This window comes from Salmo salar, chromosome ssa26 (genome assembly GCF_905237065.1).
Source record: "Salmo salar chromosome ssa26, Ssal_v3.1, whole genome shotgun sequence".
Taxonomy (NCBI): Eukaryota; Metazoa; Chordata; class Actinopteri; order Salmoniformes; family Salmonidae; genus Salmo; species Salmo salar.
In genome coordinates this window covers 3,614,711-3,630,487 of record NC_059467.1, presented here as the reverse complement: position 1 = coordinate 3,630,487, position 15,777 = coordinate 3,614,711, and the positions used below count along the sequence as shown (strand labels likewise).

The window sequence follows — 15,777 nt, the reverse complement described above, 5'->3', positions numbered from 1 at the left end:
TTTGCCCACTGTAGTCCGGTCAAGTCCCTGGTGAGGATGAGCATGCAGATGAGCTTCCCTGAGACGGTTTCTGACAGTTAGTGCAGAAACTCTTTAGTTGTGGGCTCCTGAGTGGTGCAGTGGTCTAAGGCACTGCATCTCAGTGCTAGAGGCGTCACTACAGACCCTGTTTCAATTCCAGGCTGTATCAAAACTGGCCGTGATTGGGAGTCCCATGGGGCGGCGCACAACTGGCCCAGCGCCGTTCTGGTTAGGGTTTGGCCAGGGTAGGTCATCATTGTAAATAAGAATTTGTTCTTAACTGACTTGCCTAGTTAAGTAATGGTTAAATAAAAAACACTGTTTCATCTGCTGCCAGGGTGGCTGGTCTCAAATTATCCCACAGGTGAAGAAGCCGAATGTGAAGGTCCTTGGCTGGCATGGTTACATATGGTCTGTGTTTGTGAGGCCGGTTGGGCGTACTGACAAATTCTCTAAAAGGATGTCGGAGGCGCCTTATGGTAAAGAAATGAACAGTAAATTGTCTGGGAACAGCTCTAGAGGACATTCCTGCAGCCGGCATGCCAATTGTACGCTCCCTCAGAACTTGAAACATCTGTGGCATTGTGTTGTGTGGCAACTGCACATTTTAGAGTGGCCGTTTGTTCCCAGCACAAGGTGCACCTGTGCAATGATCATGCTGTTTAATCAGCTTCTTGATATGCCTCCCCTGTAAGGTAGATGGATTATCTGGGCAAAGGAGAAATGCTCACTAACAAGGATGTAAACAAATTTGTGCTATATATGGGACCAACACTACATGTTGCGTTTATATTTTAGTTCAGTGTATTTGAAACCACTGTATATATTTAAAGCTTCCTTCACATCACTTCTAGTCATTCGTAGTTTCATTATCTATGCAGTGGTTGGTTATTGCCAATATTTGAGTTCCTGTCTGTATCAGTGACATGTATTGATGAGAGGTTTGAATGCAGTGATTTAATATAACCACACTTTGAGAATGAGGATACGTGTCCTTTTCTAATTATGATAGCATTGTTAGGGCTCTGGTGAAATATAAATGGTTGATCATGTTTTGTGATTTTATCTTTGGTGTAACACACATTTGACAAAATGTCAAACAATGAATTTGATACTTCCCTCAGTACAAATGCAATAGTTGCTCTAGTCTATGTGTGGTGTTAAACCTAAAGTGTATTTTACATTTTGTAAAAGAGTTGTTTGGTTAATTCCGTCTTTCTGCATACAAAACCTAATATTGATGATGCTTTGCGTCCTCCCACTAGTTACGACAAACTCAGAGCTGAAATAAACCATTACTTGTCTTCTGTCTCCTGGTTGTCTGTATGATTCTGTGGATTCAAAACAAGTCTGAAATTGTTAAGGTTTGAAACATTACCTGGGTTGTTCTCAGATGTAAGTCCAAATGCAGTCATGAGTCAGTATTGACTCACCACAATCCATAATCAAGATAAAATCTCATCATGATGAGGTAATACAGAGTTATTACACATGTAATGTAAGTTGTGTCCCTTGAAGTGATGTGGCCATTGGCCAAGTATTCAATTCAAGTAACTTTATTTTCCTGTGCATGGAATGTCTTGCGTGGAGTGGTTCATAAAATAAAAATACAGTACATACAAATAATCAGAACAGGAAATAAAGGAGTCCATTAAATTGAGCCCATTCAATCATTTCTTAGCAAGCATAGTTAAAGATGACTACTCTATACATTAAGGAGCCTGACAGAGGTTGGCAAAAAAAATTGATGCAACACATTGGGTTTATGCTGTTTTTTAAACCCAATTCAACCAATAGATCGGGTGTATCAAAGTGTAATATATCATTGGTTCGTTCTATTGAGATAGATCATTGAGACTGATGGGTTTAAATAAGATCATATATTTTTCATGGGGTGACACTTAAAACAATATTTCAATATGGTTTGTTCAGACATCAAAATGTATGTTAAAAACAAGAATAATGTCAGCTTGTTGTTATAGCCACTATACATGTTGTGGCTTCATGCTATCAGAAACACATTACTGTAACGTTATACATAACAATATTTTGGTATTTTGCAGGAAATCAACCTATATTTATTACATGTAAGGATCCCAAAGGAATCGAATGGATCTTCACTATGTCACGACTTCCGCCAAAGTCGGTCCCTCTCCTTGCTCGGGCGGCGTTCGGCGGTCGACGTCACCGGCCTTCTAGTCATGTAACGCCCTGGCCATAGAGAGGGGTTTTTGTTCTCTATTTTGGTTAGGCCAGGGTGTTACATTGGGTGGGCGTTCTATGTTCGTTTTCTATGTTTTTGTATTTCTTTGTTTTGGGCCGTGTGTGGCTCCCAATCAGGCACAGCTGAAGTTCGTTGTTGTTGATTGGGAGTCACACATAAGTGCATGTTTTTCCGTTGGGGTTTTGTGGGTAATTGTTTCTGTTAGTGTGTTTCACCTGACAGGACTGTTTGGCTGTCAGTTTCTTGTTTTTTGTAATTGTATAGTGTTCCGTTCAAGTATTAAATATGACAAACACTAACTCCGCTGCGTTTTGGTCCACTCTCTCTCATGGCAGTCATTATAGAATTACCCACCACAAAAGGACCAAGCAGCGGAGGAAGGAGCAGCACCAGGAGAGCAGCATAATGGACTCATGGACGTGGGAACAAATCCTGGACGGAGAGGGACCATGGACTCAGGCTGCGGATTATCGCCTTCCGCAGTGGGAGATCGAAGCGGTGAGAGCGGAGAGGCGATGGTATGAGGAGAGAGAGCGCAACAGGCACGAGAGGCAGCCCCAAGATTTTTTTGGGGGGGGCACACGGGACAGTCGGCGGTGCCGAGGTCGGAACCAGAGCCAGTCGGGTTGACGTTGGAGGTGAGCGAAGGGTGCAAAGCAGAGACAGTGAAGGAGTTGATGGGGAGATTGGAGGAGAGAGAGATGAGAGACCTGCTGGTTTGGTGCATAACGCACGGCATTCGCCCTACGGCATTCGTGTCAGTGAATTGATGTCACCTGAGTCAGTTCTCCATACTCGTCCTGAGGTGCGTGCTGGCCGTCTGTTGAAGACTGTGCCTGCGCCCAGAAACAGGCCTCCTGCATGTCTTCCCAGCCCTGCACGTCCTGTGCCTACGCCCAGAAATAGGCCTCCTGCATGTCTTCCCAGCCCTGCACGTCCTGTGCCTACGCCCAGAACCAGGCCTCCTGCATGTCTTCCCATCCTGGTCAAGCTCATGCCTCCTCCTCGGACCAGTCCGCCAGTGGGTCTCCCCATCTTGGTTAAGCCTGTGCCCCGTCCTCGGACCAGGCCTCCAGTAGGTCTCCCCATCCTGGTCAGTCCTGTGCCTCCTCCTCGGACCAGGCCTCCAGTGGGTCTCCCCATCCTGGTTTGTCCTGTGCCTGCTCCACGGACCAGGCCTCCAGTGGGTCTCCCCATCCTGGTTAAGCCTGTGCCTCCTCCTCGGACCAGGCTTCCAGTGGGTCTCCCCATCCTGGTCCGTCCGGTGCCACCTCCCAGGACTAGGCCTCCAGAGTGGCCCGCCTGTTCGGAGCTGCCAGAGTGGCCCGCCTGTTCGGAGCTGCCAGAGTGGCCCGCCTGTTCGGAGCTGCCAGAGTGGCCCGCCGTGCCGGATCTGCCAGAGTGGCCCGCCGTGCCGGATCTGCCAGAGTGGCCCGCCGTGCCGGATCTGCCAGAGTGGCCCGCCGTGCCGGATCTGCCAGAGTGGCCCGCCGTGCCGGATCTGCCAGAGTGGCCCGCCGTGCCGGATCTGCCAGAGTGGCCCGCCGTGCCGGATCTGCCAGAGTGGCCCGCCGTGCCGGATCTGCCAGAGTGGCCCGCCGTGCCGGATCTGCCAGAGTGGCCCGCCGTGCCGGATCTGCCAGAGTGGCCCGCCGTGCAGGATTGTCCGGATCTGCCAGAGTGGCCCGCCTGTCCGGATCTGCCAGAGTGGCCCGCCTGTCCGGATCTGCCATCGCCGCCAGCCGGGCGCAGCCATCGCCGCCCGCCAGCCGGGCGCAGCCAGGGTCATCCGCCAGCCGGGCGCAGCGATCGCCGCCCGCCAGCCGGGCGCAGCCAGGGTCGTCCGCCAGCCGGGCGCAGCCAGGGTCGTCCGCCAGCCGGGCGCAACAAGGGTTGCCCGCCAGCCGGGCGAAGTCAAGGTCGCCCACCAGACCTTCGGCGGGGCCAGGTGCACCACCTAAGAGGGCGACGCCAAGGGTGGGGCAGAGGCCACGTCCCGCACCTGAGCCGCCGCCGTAAGAAGGCCCACCCGGACCCTCCCCTTCAGTGTCAGGTTTTGCGGCCGGAGTCCGCACCTTTGGGGGGGGGGGGGTACTGTAACGCCCTGGCCATAGAGAGGGGTTTTTGTTCTCTATTTTGGTTAGGCCAGGGTGTTACATTGGGTGGGCGTTCTATGTTCGTTTTCTATGTTTTTGTATTTCTTTGTTTTGGGCCGTGTGTGGTTCCCAATCAGGCACAGCTGAAGTTCGTTGTTGTTGATTGGGAGTCACACATAAGTGCATGTTTTTCCGTTGGGGTTTTGTGGGTAATTGTTTCTGTTAGTGTGTTTCACCTGACAGGACTGTTTGGCTGTCAGTTTCTTGTTTTTTGCAATTGTATAGTGTTCCGTTCAAGTATTAAATATGATGAACACTAACTCGGCTGCGTTTTGGTCCACTCTTTCTCATGGCAGTCATTAAAAGTCATTGCCGGTCCACTTTTCATTTTCCTTTTGTTTTGTCTTTGATTTACACACATGGTTTCAATTCCCCGTTTACATGTTCATTATTTAACCCTCTGTTTTCCCCATGTTTTTGTGCGTGTTTGTTCGTTGTTAGTGGTTGGTATTTCTGTGAGCTGGTGGGTTTCCCAGCGTGGAATATATTGTTGGTTTATTTTCGAGTAAAGTTACGTTTTTACTCAGTTCTGTGTCCTGCGCCTGACTTCATCCGACCCACCACACACTGACATTTGACACACTAATTGTAGTTTTTAATCTTAGTCGACAATATGAAACATTTTCCATAGGTACACAATTAGCCAAACAAGAATTCACAGATGTGAGTAGTGTCAATTGAATACATTCATAAAATGCATCGGTTTGGGAATCAGTTGAGAGACATTTTCATTTTATACCACAGGAGCAGATCGCAGTTCATGTTCCAAAAAACGAACATTTTTTTTGTGAAGTTAAACTGACAAATTAGACCTCATTTATTGGACAACAGTTTGAGTCAATATCCTAGGGAGCCATTCCACACCTTTGAAGACCCAGGGAGTTTAATTGGGTGATGGTGTGAGAGGAAACGTTTAAGCATGGGGCGCCAGGCCTGGTGTGCAACATGAAAATGGAGGAGACAAGCACTTGATTTGACAAGGGGAGTCATATATAGATTTTTGTGTCCATTGTTTTGGCTTATTTGTGTGTGCTTTACTCAGTCAATCAAATATAATTGACACCACTGGGCTCTGTTGTTTCTGGGATGACAGCAGTAAATGCCAGTGGAAAAAAACGCTAGGAGGAAACTTCTCCCTGTGAAGGATGGGAAAAGGTTTCTGCCTGGCCTGTGACAATCTTTCACCCGTCAACAGTATTAATTGATGTAATGGCAGAGATGATGGATACTAATAAATGCAACCTTTGAAAAAAGGTAATTGTATTGCTCACATGCAAGCTGGTTGAAGCTGGGAGCCAGTAAACAATGATACATCACGAAAGCCCCACGCATTCTTTTGTTCATGGCATAGGAACAACTTGAAAAACACATTTTTATAAGACAGTTTTGTACATACACAAGCAAACACATTTGCATGTAAAAAGATTGTAAAAAATAATGAAAGTATCCAGTATTCACTCGTTGTTGTATTGCATGGAGTTTGTTATCTTTATAGATTTGCTCACGATAAGACATTTGCAACTTAATATCGTATATGGTTAGACATTGTTGCATTATTAATAGCAAATGGCCATTTATTCATTCAGAGAAATGCTTGGTATCCAGTAGGGTAGACTGTTCCTTCCACAGTGTACCAGAAGAGGGAAGCATTGCTGTTCAAGTTGCACCACATGCAAAAAGACAAAATTACAGCAGCATTCATTCTCTTAGTACTATTTTACATCTTGTAACTCACAAACCAAAACCATTTTGTTTATCTCAACATTTAATTGCTGATATTATTTACCTGTGCTGTCAAAAGCTGTCATCTTTATCCAGCAATGAAAAGGTAGTCTTTAAAAGCAATTTTATTTTTAATTAAAGAAGTTTCGAGAATGAAAAATTAGATGGAAACTGAAAGTCCATTTTCAGTCAGGCTCCAAAAGTCTTAGGTCACATGGACTAATTGTCTGTTGGTATATTGAAGTCATTAAGGAAAGGTTATCCACAAAGAAAGGGAGTTAGGTCTTGTCTCTGTGCCGTATTAAACATATGCCCCATATATTGCTATAGTATGTTTAAAGTAATACTACACTCAAAACATATTTTTTTGTATTTTGTTCACTGTTAATGCAATCCTCCCAAAAATGTGCATGCCAGCAGTCAAGTTTTCAATATAGAGCATGTTCAACTCTTATGATGATGCAAACTCATTAAAACTTCCTAATTTATCATTTCTGTATGCTAAAAACATTAAGTGATTGGTAATAATGTAATAATTAGAACTATTTTCATATACGGTACATAACCAGAGAGGAGAAAACATAATTTGTAAATAAATAAATATTTTTTTCATATTCATGAGAGAAAGAATAATGGCTATTTGTTTTTTAAGTGAGTGCTATTTTGGAATTAGAAAGCAGCACCATTCACACTCCGTATTTGGACTGGAATGCTTGGGTTTTTAAGTTATTCCTGATGGACCCCTTATAAACATACCACACATTACATAGTGTATATTTGACTTATGTGGGCATGAGACTGGTATGCATCAAATGTGTTTTAGAAATATACTGCAAAACAGGGGTCATCTGGCAGATGTATATTACAACTACTATTTAACTGTCTGAAAATACCTCATGAACACATCATGAAATTGTAAGGTCAACTTTTTGATTTGCATTAGTGAGGAGGAAATAGATAATAGAGAATGATATCTTTCCTTGTTTTACAGCATAAATAATGATGCTTGTTTGTAGAGCACCTTGTAAATCATAACAACATGAAGTCTGTCAACACAGCCACTAGAGACAGGCAGCTCATTGTTAATCCCTAGTCCCCGGAGATGGCTCCAGACCAAACATGGGCCTGTCCCAAATGGCACCCTAGGCTATTCCCTATATAGAGCACAACTTTAGACTAGAGCTCTATGGGTCTTGGTCAAAATTAGTGCACTACACAGGGAATAGGGTGCCATTTGGGACACATGCCATAATAGTAAAACACTCCATTTAACATCTCAAAGGGGCAATCCAGAATTTGAAAAACAACAAAGCGGTGACCTCACCCCTTGATTTGGTAAACAGCTGTGGGATGAGGCTGAAGAAATGTAACCACTCTCCAATTTTTAAACAGAGCTATTGAAGCAAGGACTAACCATCCATGAGATCAAAATGATAGTTTTAGCCATGTTTTAAGTTTGTTTACAATCACATTGCTTACAAATGATGCAGTAAAACAATCTTATATTTTAGGTTCTGATGACGTACGACAGTTGAACTGAGCTCATGAAGCGTTTATAAATTATATTATTCAAGAATCAATGGCTATATATCATTAATTTATGCGTCCAAAAATGTATCTACCAATCCCAGATTGCTCCTTTAATAACAGTCACGCATAATTGGAGAAGAGGGCAAATAATGGTCACCCAACAAATTAAAGATTGAAATGTGAAAATAGCATCAGTAGAAGATCATGATAAACAAATGGGTTTTTATTGCAGTTTACATATTTTGGAAGTTGCAACATATGCTACCCATTTTCCCTTTGGAAAAGAGAGGGAGAGGAAAACATTTTATGTACGTACAGTACACAGTGTTGCAGCACAGTATGAAGTCAAGTATGTGTTGAAATATGTGTGTAGTGGGCATCTCTTGAATTATGTAATGATAATCTCTCATGGACATATCTACATAAACATAACTGGTACCGGTAGAATATGTCGGGAAGGAATGGGATGCGTGGGATAACGTGCAGCAGTAGGTCCGGTGTTTGGATTCTTCAGCGTAGGTTATTGAGACAAATTAGGGTTTTGCAGTTGTTAGCATCTTTCGAATTTCGGAAGCAGATGGGACATTCGGCCCGTAACAAAGAGATAGGGTGGAGCTTAAATTAATCGAGCAGCTGAGCAATTACGGAGACTTTAGTTAAGTGTTAACCGAGATTACTGTAATGATAACAATAGATTGGATTTATTTTGTGTATTTCCGTGTTTAGCACTTTACTTTGTAATGGGGAATTTACCTCATCCACCACCAATGGTGCGCATACCTGGTTGATACCACTGTGCACATCTGCCATTGGAGAGAATAGAGAAAACAATAGCTGCTGTCATATTCTGAGAGATTGTCAAATTATTCCTTATAGATGGTACCTATGTCTGTCAGTCCACTGAGTGTCCATACAGAGTGGTGTTCTTGTACTGCTAGAAATTACCCTTGACCTGCTGTCAGGCTGCTTGCCTGCCTGAGAACTCCTTCTCAAACAAGTAGCTGACAGGTATTCTGGAAACAATACAACTCAATCTTAAAAAATATATTTCCCAAAAACTTCTGTAGCCGTTTTTATGTTAATGTCCTTTCTTACTCTAATACTTTCCCATTCCAATTGTAAAAAATAAAAAGTTTTTCAGCAAAAGTCTATTTCTCAAGCAAGAATTTTGCTAGGACTGTCTGGGAGTGGTCTGAGTGAGGGGTCTAATTGGAGGGGCCAAATGGGAGGGATATGTAACCTGAAAACGAGCTGTTATTGGCAGAGGTTTCAAATTCTCTTTGTTATTGGTCTATGAAATTATACTGCCTGGGGATGTCACCCAGCAAGCCAAAACTCCACCCATGCCAAACCTACAGGATTAGAAGGTCCAGTGTAAATTATATTTTCAACCAGCAACTATCAGGAAATAACACTGATCACATTTTTCACACATTTTGTGTTAGTTATATGATACAAATCACAGGAAAAACAATTTTGATTGCACTGGGCCTTCTGTCATCTATCCTGTCCTGTCTGTCTCACTTTGTGTTGCAAGCCACTTTATTCACCCAAATGCTTTTCTATGTTGTCATTTCATGAAAGCAGTTCCAGTTAGAAGGACAACTCTTCCCCCTGACTCAATCTGCAGTGTGTGCAGATTCCTCACATTACCACTTCCTGAAAGACACACATTTTTGAAATTTCTAAAGTAAAAGTTATGAAAGAACAAACCATGACTAATTGTATACTTTCTGGGCTGGTTTCCCAGACACCGATTAAGACTAGTCCTGGAATGCACTTTCAATGAAGATTCTCCATCGAAAATGATTTTTATTCCAGGACTATAGGCTTAATCTGGGTCCGGGATATCAGCTCCAGTAGTTTTACAAATGCTGTCCTTTGTAGTGGACTTCAAGTACAGTGCAGCCTTGAGGTCCTGCAATACTGAGTTTTATAAAACATGATCATGCTTACGAATAGAAAGAAAAAGCTTTCTCCATGAGCATCCTTTACCATAACCAGAAGTTATATTGATAGAGGAAAGGTGATATTGACGGTTCCACCACTTTATATTTTAGAAAACTATTATGAAAGAGAGTTATTTGCTGCCTAAAGCCTACCAGTGTTTCCCAAATGGATCAGTCAGGAGCCAGCCAGCCAATTCCTCTTGGGTCCTCCCGGTTTGGGTGTGGCAAGAAATATGGTTAGAGAACCACTGACCTAGTCCCACTTTGACCTTCAATATACCGTTACCAAAGTTGATTGTGAAAATTGTGCCTTGGTTTATGAAAATAAATTATTCAATTTCTAGGACATAGGGTAATCTATATAGCCTGGTCCCAGGTATGTTTGTGCTCCATGACAAGGAGTTGACATTATTGCACAAACAGATTTGGGACCAGACTAGGTAATCTAGTGTTAAAAAAATAGTGCTGAGTTCTTATTAAACAGAAGGAAAAATGTCTGCAAGTACACCCAATGATCCAAGGAGAACCCTCTTTATTCTAACATCCAGTCATTATTCAACTTCTTTATCATGCCCTGGATTTATTATTTTCCTATTAAATTGTAGCCTAATATTTCCGGAGCTGCACTTTTCATTGCTTATGTCACACTGTGCTTCACTCCACTCCAACGCCATAGTCGGGTGGGCCCAGCATACATTTATTGGAATGCAATGGCTCCTTTAACCTATTCCATTGATTGGTGAGTGTCTCCCATTAAAGCTCAGAAGTGTGTCCACGGAGAAAGGAATAAGAAGTCCCTCAATGCCGGCCTGCCTCCCTGCCAGGCCCTGCCCTCAGGGGAGTGACGGCTTCACCAGGGCTTCATTTAGGCCTGTGTTCTCTTAGCCACCTTATTTGCTGTAAATAGCAGCTCATTATAGCGGGGCAGACAAGTGCACTGTCGTTACAGCTCAATGCCTGCGTTCAGCCCGCCTGTGATTCTGGACTGGGGGGTCTAGGGGGTTGAGGGTGCAGGGAATGGGGGATGGTGTCCCGTGGGGCCCTATCTTGGGCTCTCAAACTGTCAGAGTTCAATGCCAGAGTTTAGTTTGAGGATTTAAAACATTTCATCACCATATCCTGTTGCATCCCGGCAAATGACTTTTACAGCTGTCATTTAGTTAGAGGAGACAGATGTGGTCGCAGTTTTCTTAAGTCACCCATAGTCCTGTGCGATGCAATTCATCCAACTCAATTTTATACATCTTTATCTAATAGCATAGTCACCCTATTTTGTGTGACATCAATAAAAAAATCTCTCCATCTCCCTTTCTCTCTTTGTATCCTGTTGGAACATGTCTCCCATGCTGCTGATGTGATATGTGACACAATGGATTAGACAAGGTAATGGAAACCTCCCATATTTCTAAGCATCCTCTGTAAAGTCATGTCAAGATGTCTTCACCAATACATTGTCTGAAGAGATATTCCAACTTTTTACACAGTGTAGCCTAGCTAGTATCTTCTACAAGTAATCCTATGCCTATCTATATCATGAGTGGCAAAACCTTTAAAATATATAGCACAAACTAGCATAGAGGTAGGTGTACAGTAATGTGTATAAACTGTGATCAAACATCTACAGCAAGTCTTTGTATCTGGGTATAACATCCCTTATTCATCGATGAGCCATTTCTGCGTAAAAAGTAGTCAATGTAAAATGTATTTACATTGCAATTATATTACAGTACAGGTACACATAATAATTACAGTGCAGGTATACTGTAGGCCTATTTACATTGTTACTGTACACATAGTAGATCTGCAGGCCTTTCAGAAGCCCTTTTTCCATAGGTTCTGAAGAGTCCTCTTGGATGAAAAGTGTGCAAAGCTACTTTTGTTAAAATTATTGCGGAAATGAAATAGTTCCATTTTTTCAATTGCTCTCTAGCTAGTGATACTGGAAATACATAAATATCCTGTGAGCAGTGTTGGGGAAGCTACTCTGAAAAGATACACTAAACAAAAATATAAACGCAACATGTAAAGTGTTGGTCCCATGTTTCAAAAGCTCCTCGAGATGTTCCATACGCACAAAAAGCATATTTGTGAGGCCCATTTTTTTTTTAAAGGTATATGTGACCAACAGATGCATTCATTTTTCTTCACCTTTATTTAACTACGTAAGCAAGTCAGACATGACTTGCACTCACTGTATATAGGCTTTTTGTTTTCTTTTGTTCTACTGTATTATTGACTGTATGTTTTGTTTATTCCATGGGTAACTCTGTGTTGTTGTATGTGTCGAATTGCTATGCTTTATCTTGGCCAGGTCACAGTTGCAAATGAGAACTTGTTCTCAACTAGCCTACCTGGTTAAATAAAAGGTGAAATAAAATAAATGAACAAATTCTTATTTACAATGACGGCCTACACCAGCCAAACCCACTCCTAGCCCGGACGATGCCGCGCCTCCCTATGGGACTCCCAATCAAGGCCGGTGATACAGCCCAGGATCAAACCAGGGTCTGTAGTGACACCTCTAGCACTGAGATGCAGTGCCTTAGACCGCTGCGCCACTCGGGAGACCCTAGAATGTATTACCAGTCATGTGAAATCCAGAGATTAGGGCCTAATTTATTTCAATTGACTGATTTCCTCATATGAACTACAACTCAGTAAAACCAATTAAATTGTTGCATGATGCGTTTATATTTTTGTTCAGTATAGTTTACCAAGTGATCTATCAAATGTATTCATAAAGCCCTTTTTACATCAGCCGATGTCACAAAGTGCTATACAGAAACCCAGCCTAAAACCCCAAACAGCAATGAATGCAGATGTAGAAGCAGTGACTAGGAACAACTCCCTATAAAGGCAGGAACCTAGGAAGAAACCTAGAGAGGAACCAGGCTATGATGGGTGGCCAGTCCTCTTCTGGCTGTGCCGGGTGGAGATTATAACAGTACATGGCCAAGATGTTCAAACATTCATAGATGACCAGCAGGGTCAAATAATAATAATCACAGTGGTTGTAGAAGGTGCAGCAGGTCAGCACCTCAGGAGTAAATGTCAGTTGGCTTTTCATAGCCGATCATTCAGAGTTAGAGACAGCAGGTGCAGTAGAGAGAGCGTCGAAAACTGCATGTTCGGGACAAGGTAGCACGTCTGGTGAACAGGTCAGTGTTCCATAGTTGCAGGCAGAACAGTTGAAACTGGAGCAGCAGCACGACCAGGTGGACTGGAGTCATCAGGCCAGGTAGTCCTGAGGCATGGTCCTAGGGTTCAGGTCCTCTGAGAGAAGAGAAAGAGAATTACCAGCTACAATTACTTTACACTGGAAGAAGTTTAGCTACACCAAAGCTACCCTTAAAGTGACAGTTCAGGATTTATCTACTTCCCCAGAGTTAGATGAACTCACAGATACCATGTTTATGTCTCTACATCCAGTAATAAGGAAGTTAGAAGTAGTTTTGTGAACCAATGCTAACTAGCGTGCGCACAATGACTGGAATTCTGTTATCTACTAGCATGCTAGCAATTACTATAGAATTTCAGTAATTGTGCTAAAGCTAGTTAACAACTTCCTTCAAACTGCAGGCAATGACATAAACATGGTATCCAAGCATTCATCTGACTGAAGTACATACATAAAAGGCTTCATTGCAAAAATCCAAACGTATCATTTTAAGAAAAATATTGTTTACTTAACCAAAGTTACTTTGAAAAAAGTTCACTAGATCCAAACTACTTCGTTTAAAAATCATATGTAAATCTTAAATGCCATAGACTACAAATTGCAAAAACATATCACTTTGGGGTCATATGTTAACATAATGTATTAAACACTGAAACAATGTGTCAAGTGGGAATTAGGCAGCTCTGATGACGAAAAAGAAAGGAAATGACTGCCTACTTAATCCATATTCTCTTGCCTTTTAGCAAAATAACTAGTGTGTACTACCAGTAATTAACTATACTGCTACATGGCAAAACAATGTATTAACTACTGAAACCAGATTTGAATTTAGTTCAACTAGTGCAAAATGTAGTTCAATTACATGTAATCTTACTTCACTTGACCCAAACACTGCCCTTGGTCATCGTCCTTTTCGTCATCTGCATAAACTAAATGAGTTACTGCGACCAGAGCGAAATATGATCTCCATGAAAGCGCCAGCTGTCACAAGACTAAATCAAAGATGATCTATTATATTGACAAGATAACCAAGTGACCGCTCAAACAATGAACATACATGTCCTCAATAATTGAAGACAGACGAGATCGGGGGGACTATTCTAGCCAATGAGAGGGCAGATACGCGTGTGAACAACAGGTACAACTGTCGTGGTCGTTTTTCTCTGCCACGTACATTTCCTTATATCAGTACATTTGTAACAGTCTTCTGTTACAAACTTCTATTCGATCAAATAAGCCGCACGTAATTCGACACTCACTCGTGTACCTCCATAAAAAAAGGGCATAGTTTACGCGGACAGATTTTGGGCGGAGTAAATGCTCTCGCTTCGCCTCTTCCTCTCTGACTAAACTGTTCCTGTGAGTCACATGACAGCTCGCGAACCTCCTGACTCCTTTCTGTCGATTGTTTTCTTACTCGGATATTATTGCTAAAGGAAGATGGCTGCGGAGATGGAACCTCCACCACTGGGAGATGCAGGACAGACTGACTTCAGGGAAATAGAAGATGGAGAAGGCTTTTTTGTCAGTACTGTCACTACACTAGAGGTAAGACTGATCCGAGGCCGACGATTGAAAGCAACTAGGGGCTTGATGCTCATTGATACAGTACTAGACGACAAGTAAGTCAGGCGACCTTCCGTTGTTGTGAGCTAGATGCTGCTAGGCTTATGACACGGTTGTACTTCGGGGGTTAGTTTCTTTAAATGAAAATCATGCAACAAAGTAGCCACTACAGTTTATTATCATGAATGATAATTTGTAGCCAGTCACTATCCTGATGATGGCCAATAACGCATACTGGGAGGGGGTTTGTTCTTGAGATTCAGCCCTGCGTCAGATAAACGCAGAACGTCTGCGCTGTTTACTGGTTTCCGGGTTTTCAATAGATCAGGGGATAATCACAGGTGTGGCACAATTTTAATTTCATATTATTTGTTTAAAATGGGATAAACCAACAACGGGACACTAATTGGAGTTCTATAAACATTAGCTTGGTCTTTAACTGAATTTGTTGCTGTGCAATTTACATTTGACATTTTAGTTATTTAACAGACGGTCTTATGCTCTTAGTTGTAACATTCTAAAAGCCTAATATTCTACAAACGATTAGAAATCTCTCTTTGGAATATCACCAATTATGGGAGAGTGCACTAGCCCAATCCTAGAAGTTGACTCCCTCACTGAAATGTAGACTATAATCTCTCCATTCCTGTTGTGTCAGTCATACGTTTCCCTTGTGAGCTGTGAATTTACAGGTGTAAGTCAGGTGTATGTTTATTGCATAGATGGTCCTTGAAAATGTCCAATAAACAAATGAACAATGATGAGCATACACGTTAACTAAGGGGACCTCTTTCTGCACTTTTAAGTGGAGTGGACTAAGGTTAAGAGTAGTCTCCATTGACCGCTGCCCCCCCCCCCCCCCCCTCCCCTCCACTATTATTATTATTATTATTATTATTATTATTATTTTTATTTTTTTTTAATTATTAATGTTCTGTCATCATATCTTTTCTACTATCAAGGAAGTGGTAGGTTTTTGCCCCAACTTAGTTTGGTAACTTTTACTTTTCAAAAGCTAAAAATGTTGATTGAATGTGAAGTCTGAAGGCCCAACAGATAAGACACTTACAGCGTCATTGTGCAACATGATCTGGATGTGTGCGCAGCAAAAGTTCAACATTCACCTTCTGCTACCTTTTCCGTCAAGCCATCTATGCATACTATTTGATGCATACGTACGATAAATCCAACCTATGCACTACACAGAATGCACCGCAACTGCCTCTGCAACGCAAGGCAAATGCAGCGTTCCTTTGGAAATTAATGTACTTCTGGTGTACAAAAACACAATGACACTGTAGGTGTGATCGAGGCCTCATTAACATGTTACACCTACAGTGTCATTCTGTGAATGTCGAACTTTTGCTGCACACATCCAGATCAGATCATGCTGCATACCATTTTGCACAATGACGCTGTGTGATCGAGGCA

At 42.5% G+C, this 15,777-nt stretch overlaps 1 protein-coding gene and 1 long non-coding RNA gene across 3 annotated transcripts in view; one reads left to right on the top strand and one right to left on the bottom strand.

The window, feature by feature from the left end:
- Positions 1-10,114: 10,114 nt before the first annotated feature.
- LOC123730738 (uncharacterized) lies at positions 10,115-13,912 on the bottom strand. The gene is made up of 2 exons (XR_006762146.1): positions 13,655-13,912; positions 10,115-12,875 (listed from the first exon to the last, which is right to left on the bottom strand). It is a non-coding gene; the product is annotated as an uncharacterized lncRNA (long non-coding RNA).
- Positions 13,913-14,059: 147 nt separating this feature from the next.
- Positions 14,060-15,777, top strand: part of snx2 (sorting nexin 2) — a 28,727-nt gene continuing 27,009 nt past the window's right edge. Inside the window, exon 1 of one of the 2 annotated variants that reach the window (XM_045707929.1) lies at positions 14,060-14,328. In XM_045707929.1, coding sequence (XP_045563885.1) covers positions 14,221-14,328 — 108 coding nt within the window. In that variant the 5' untranslated portion in view covers positions 14,060-14,220. The remainder of the gene's footprint in view (positions 14,329-15,777) is intronic. The other variant, NM_001140343.1, reaches the window with a different exon arrangement.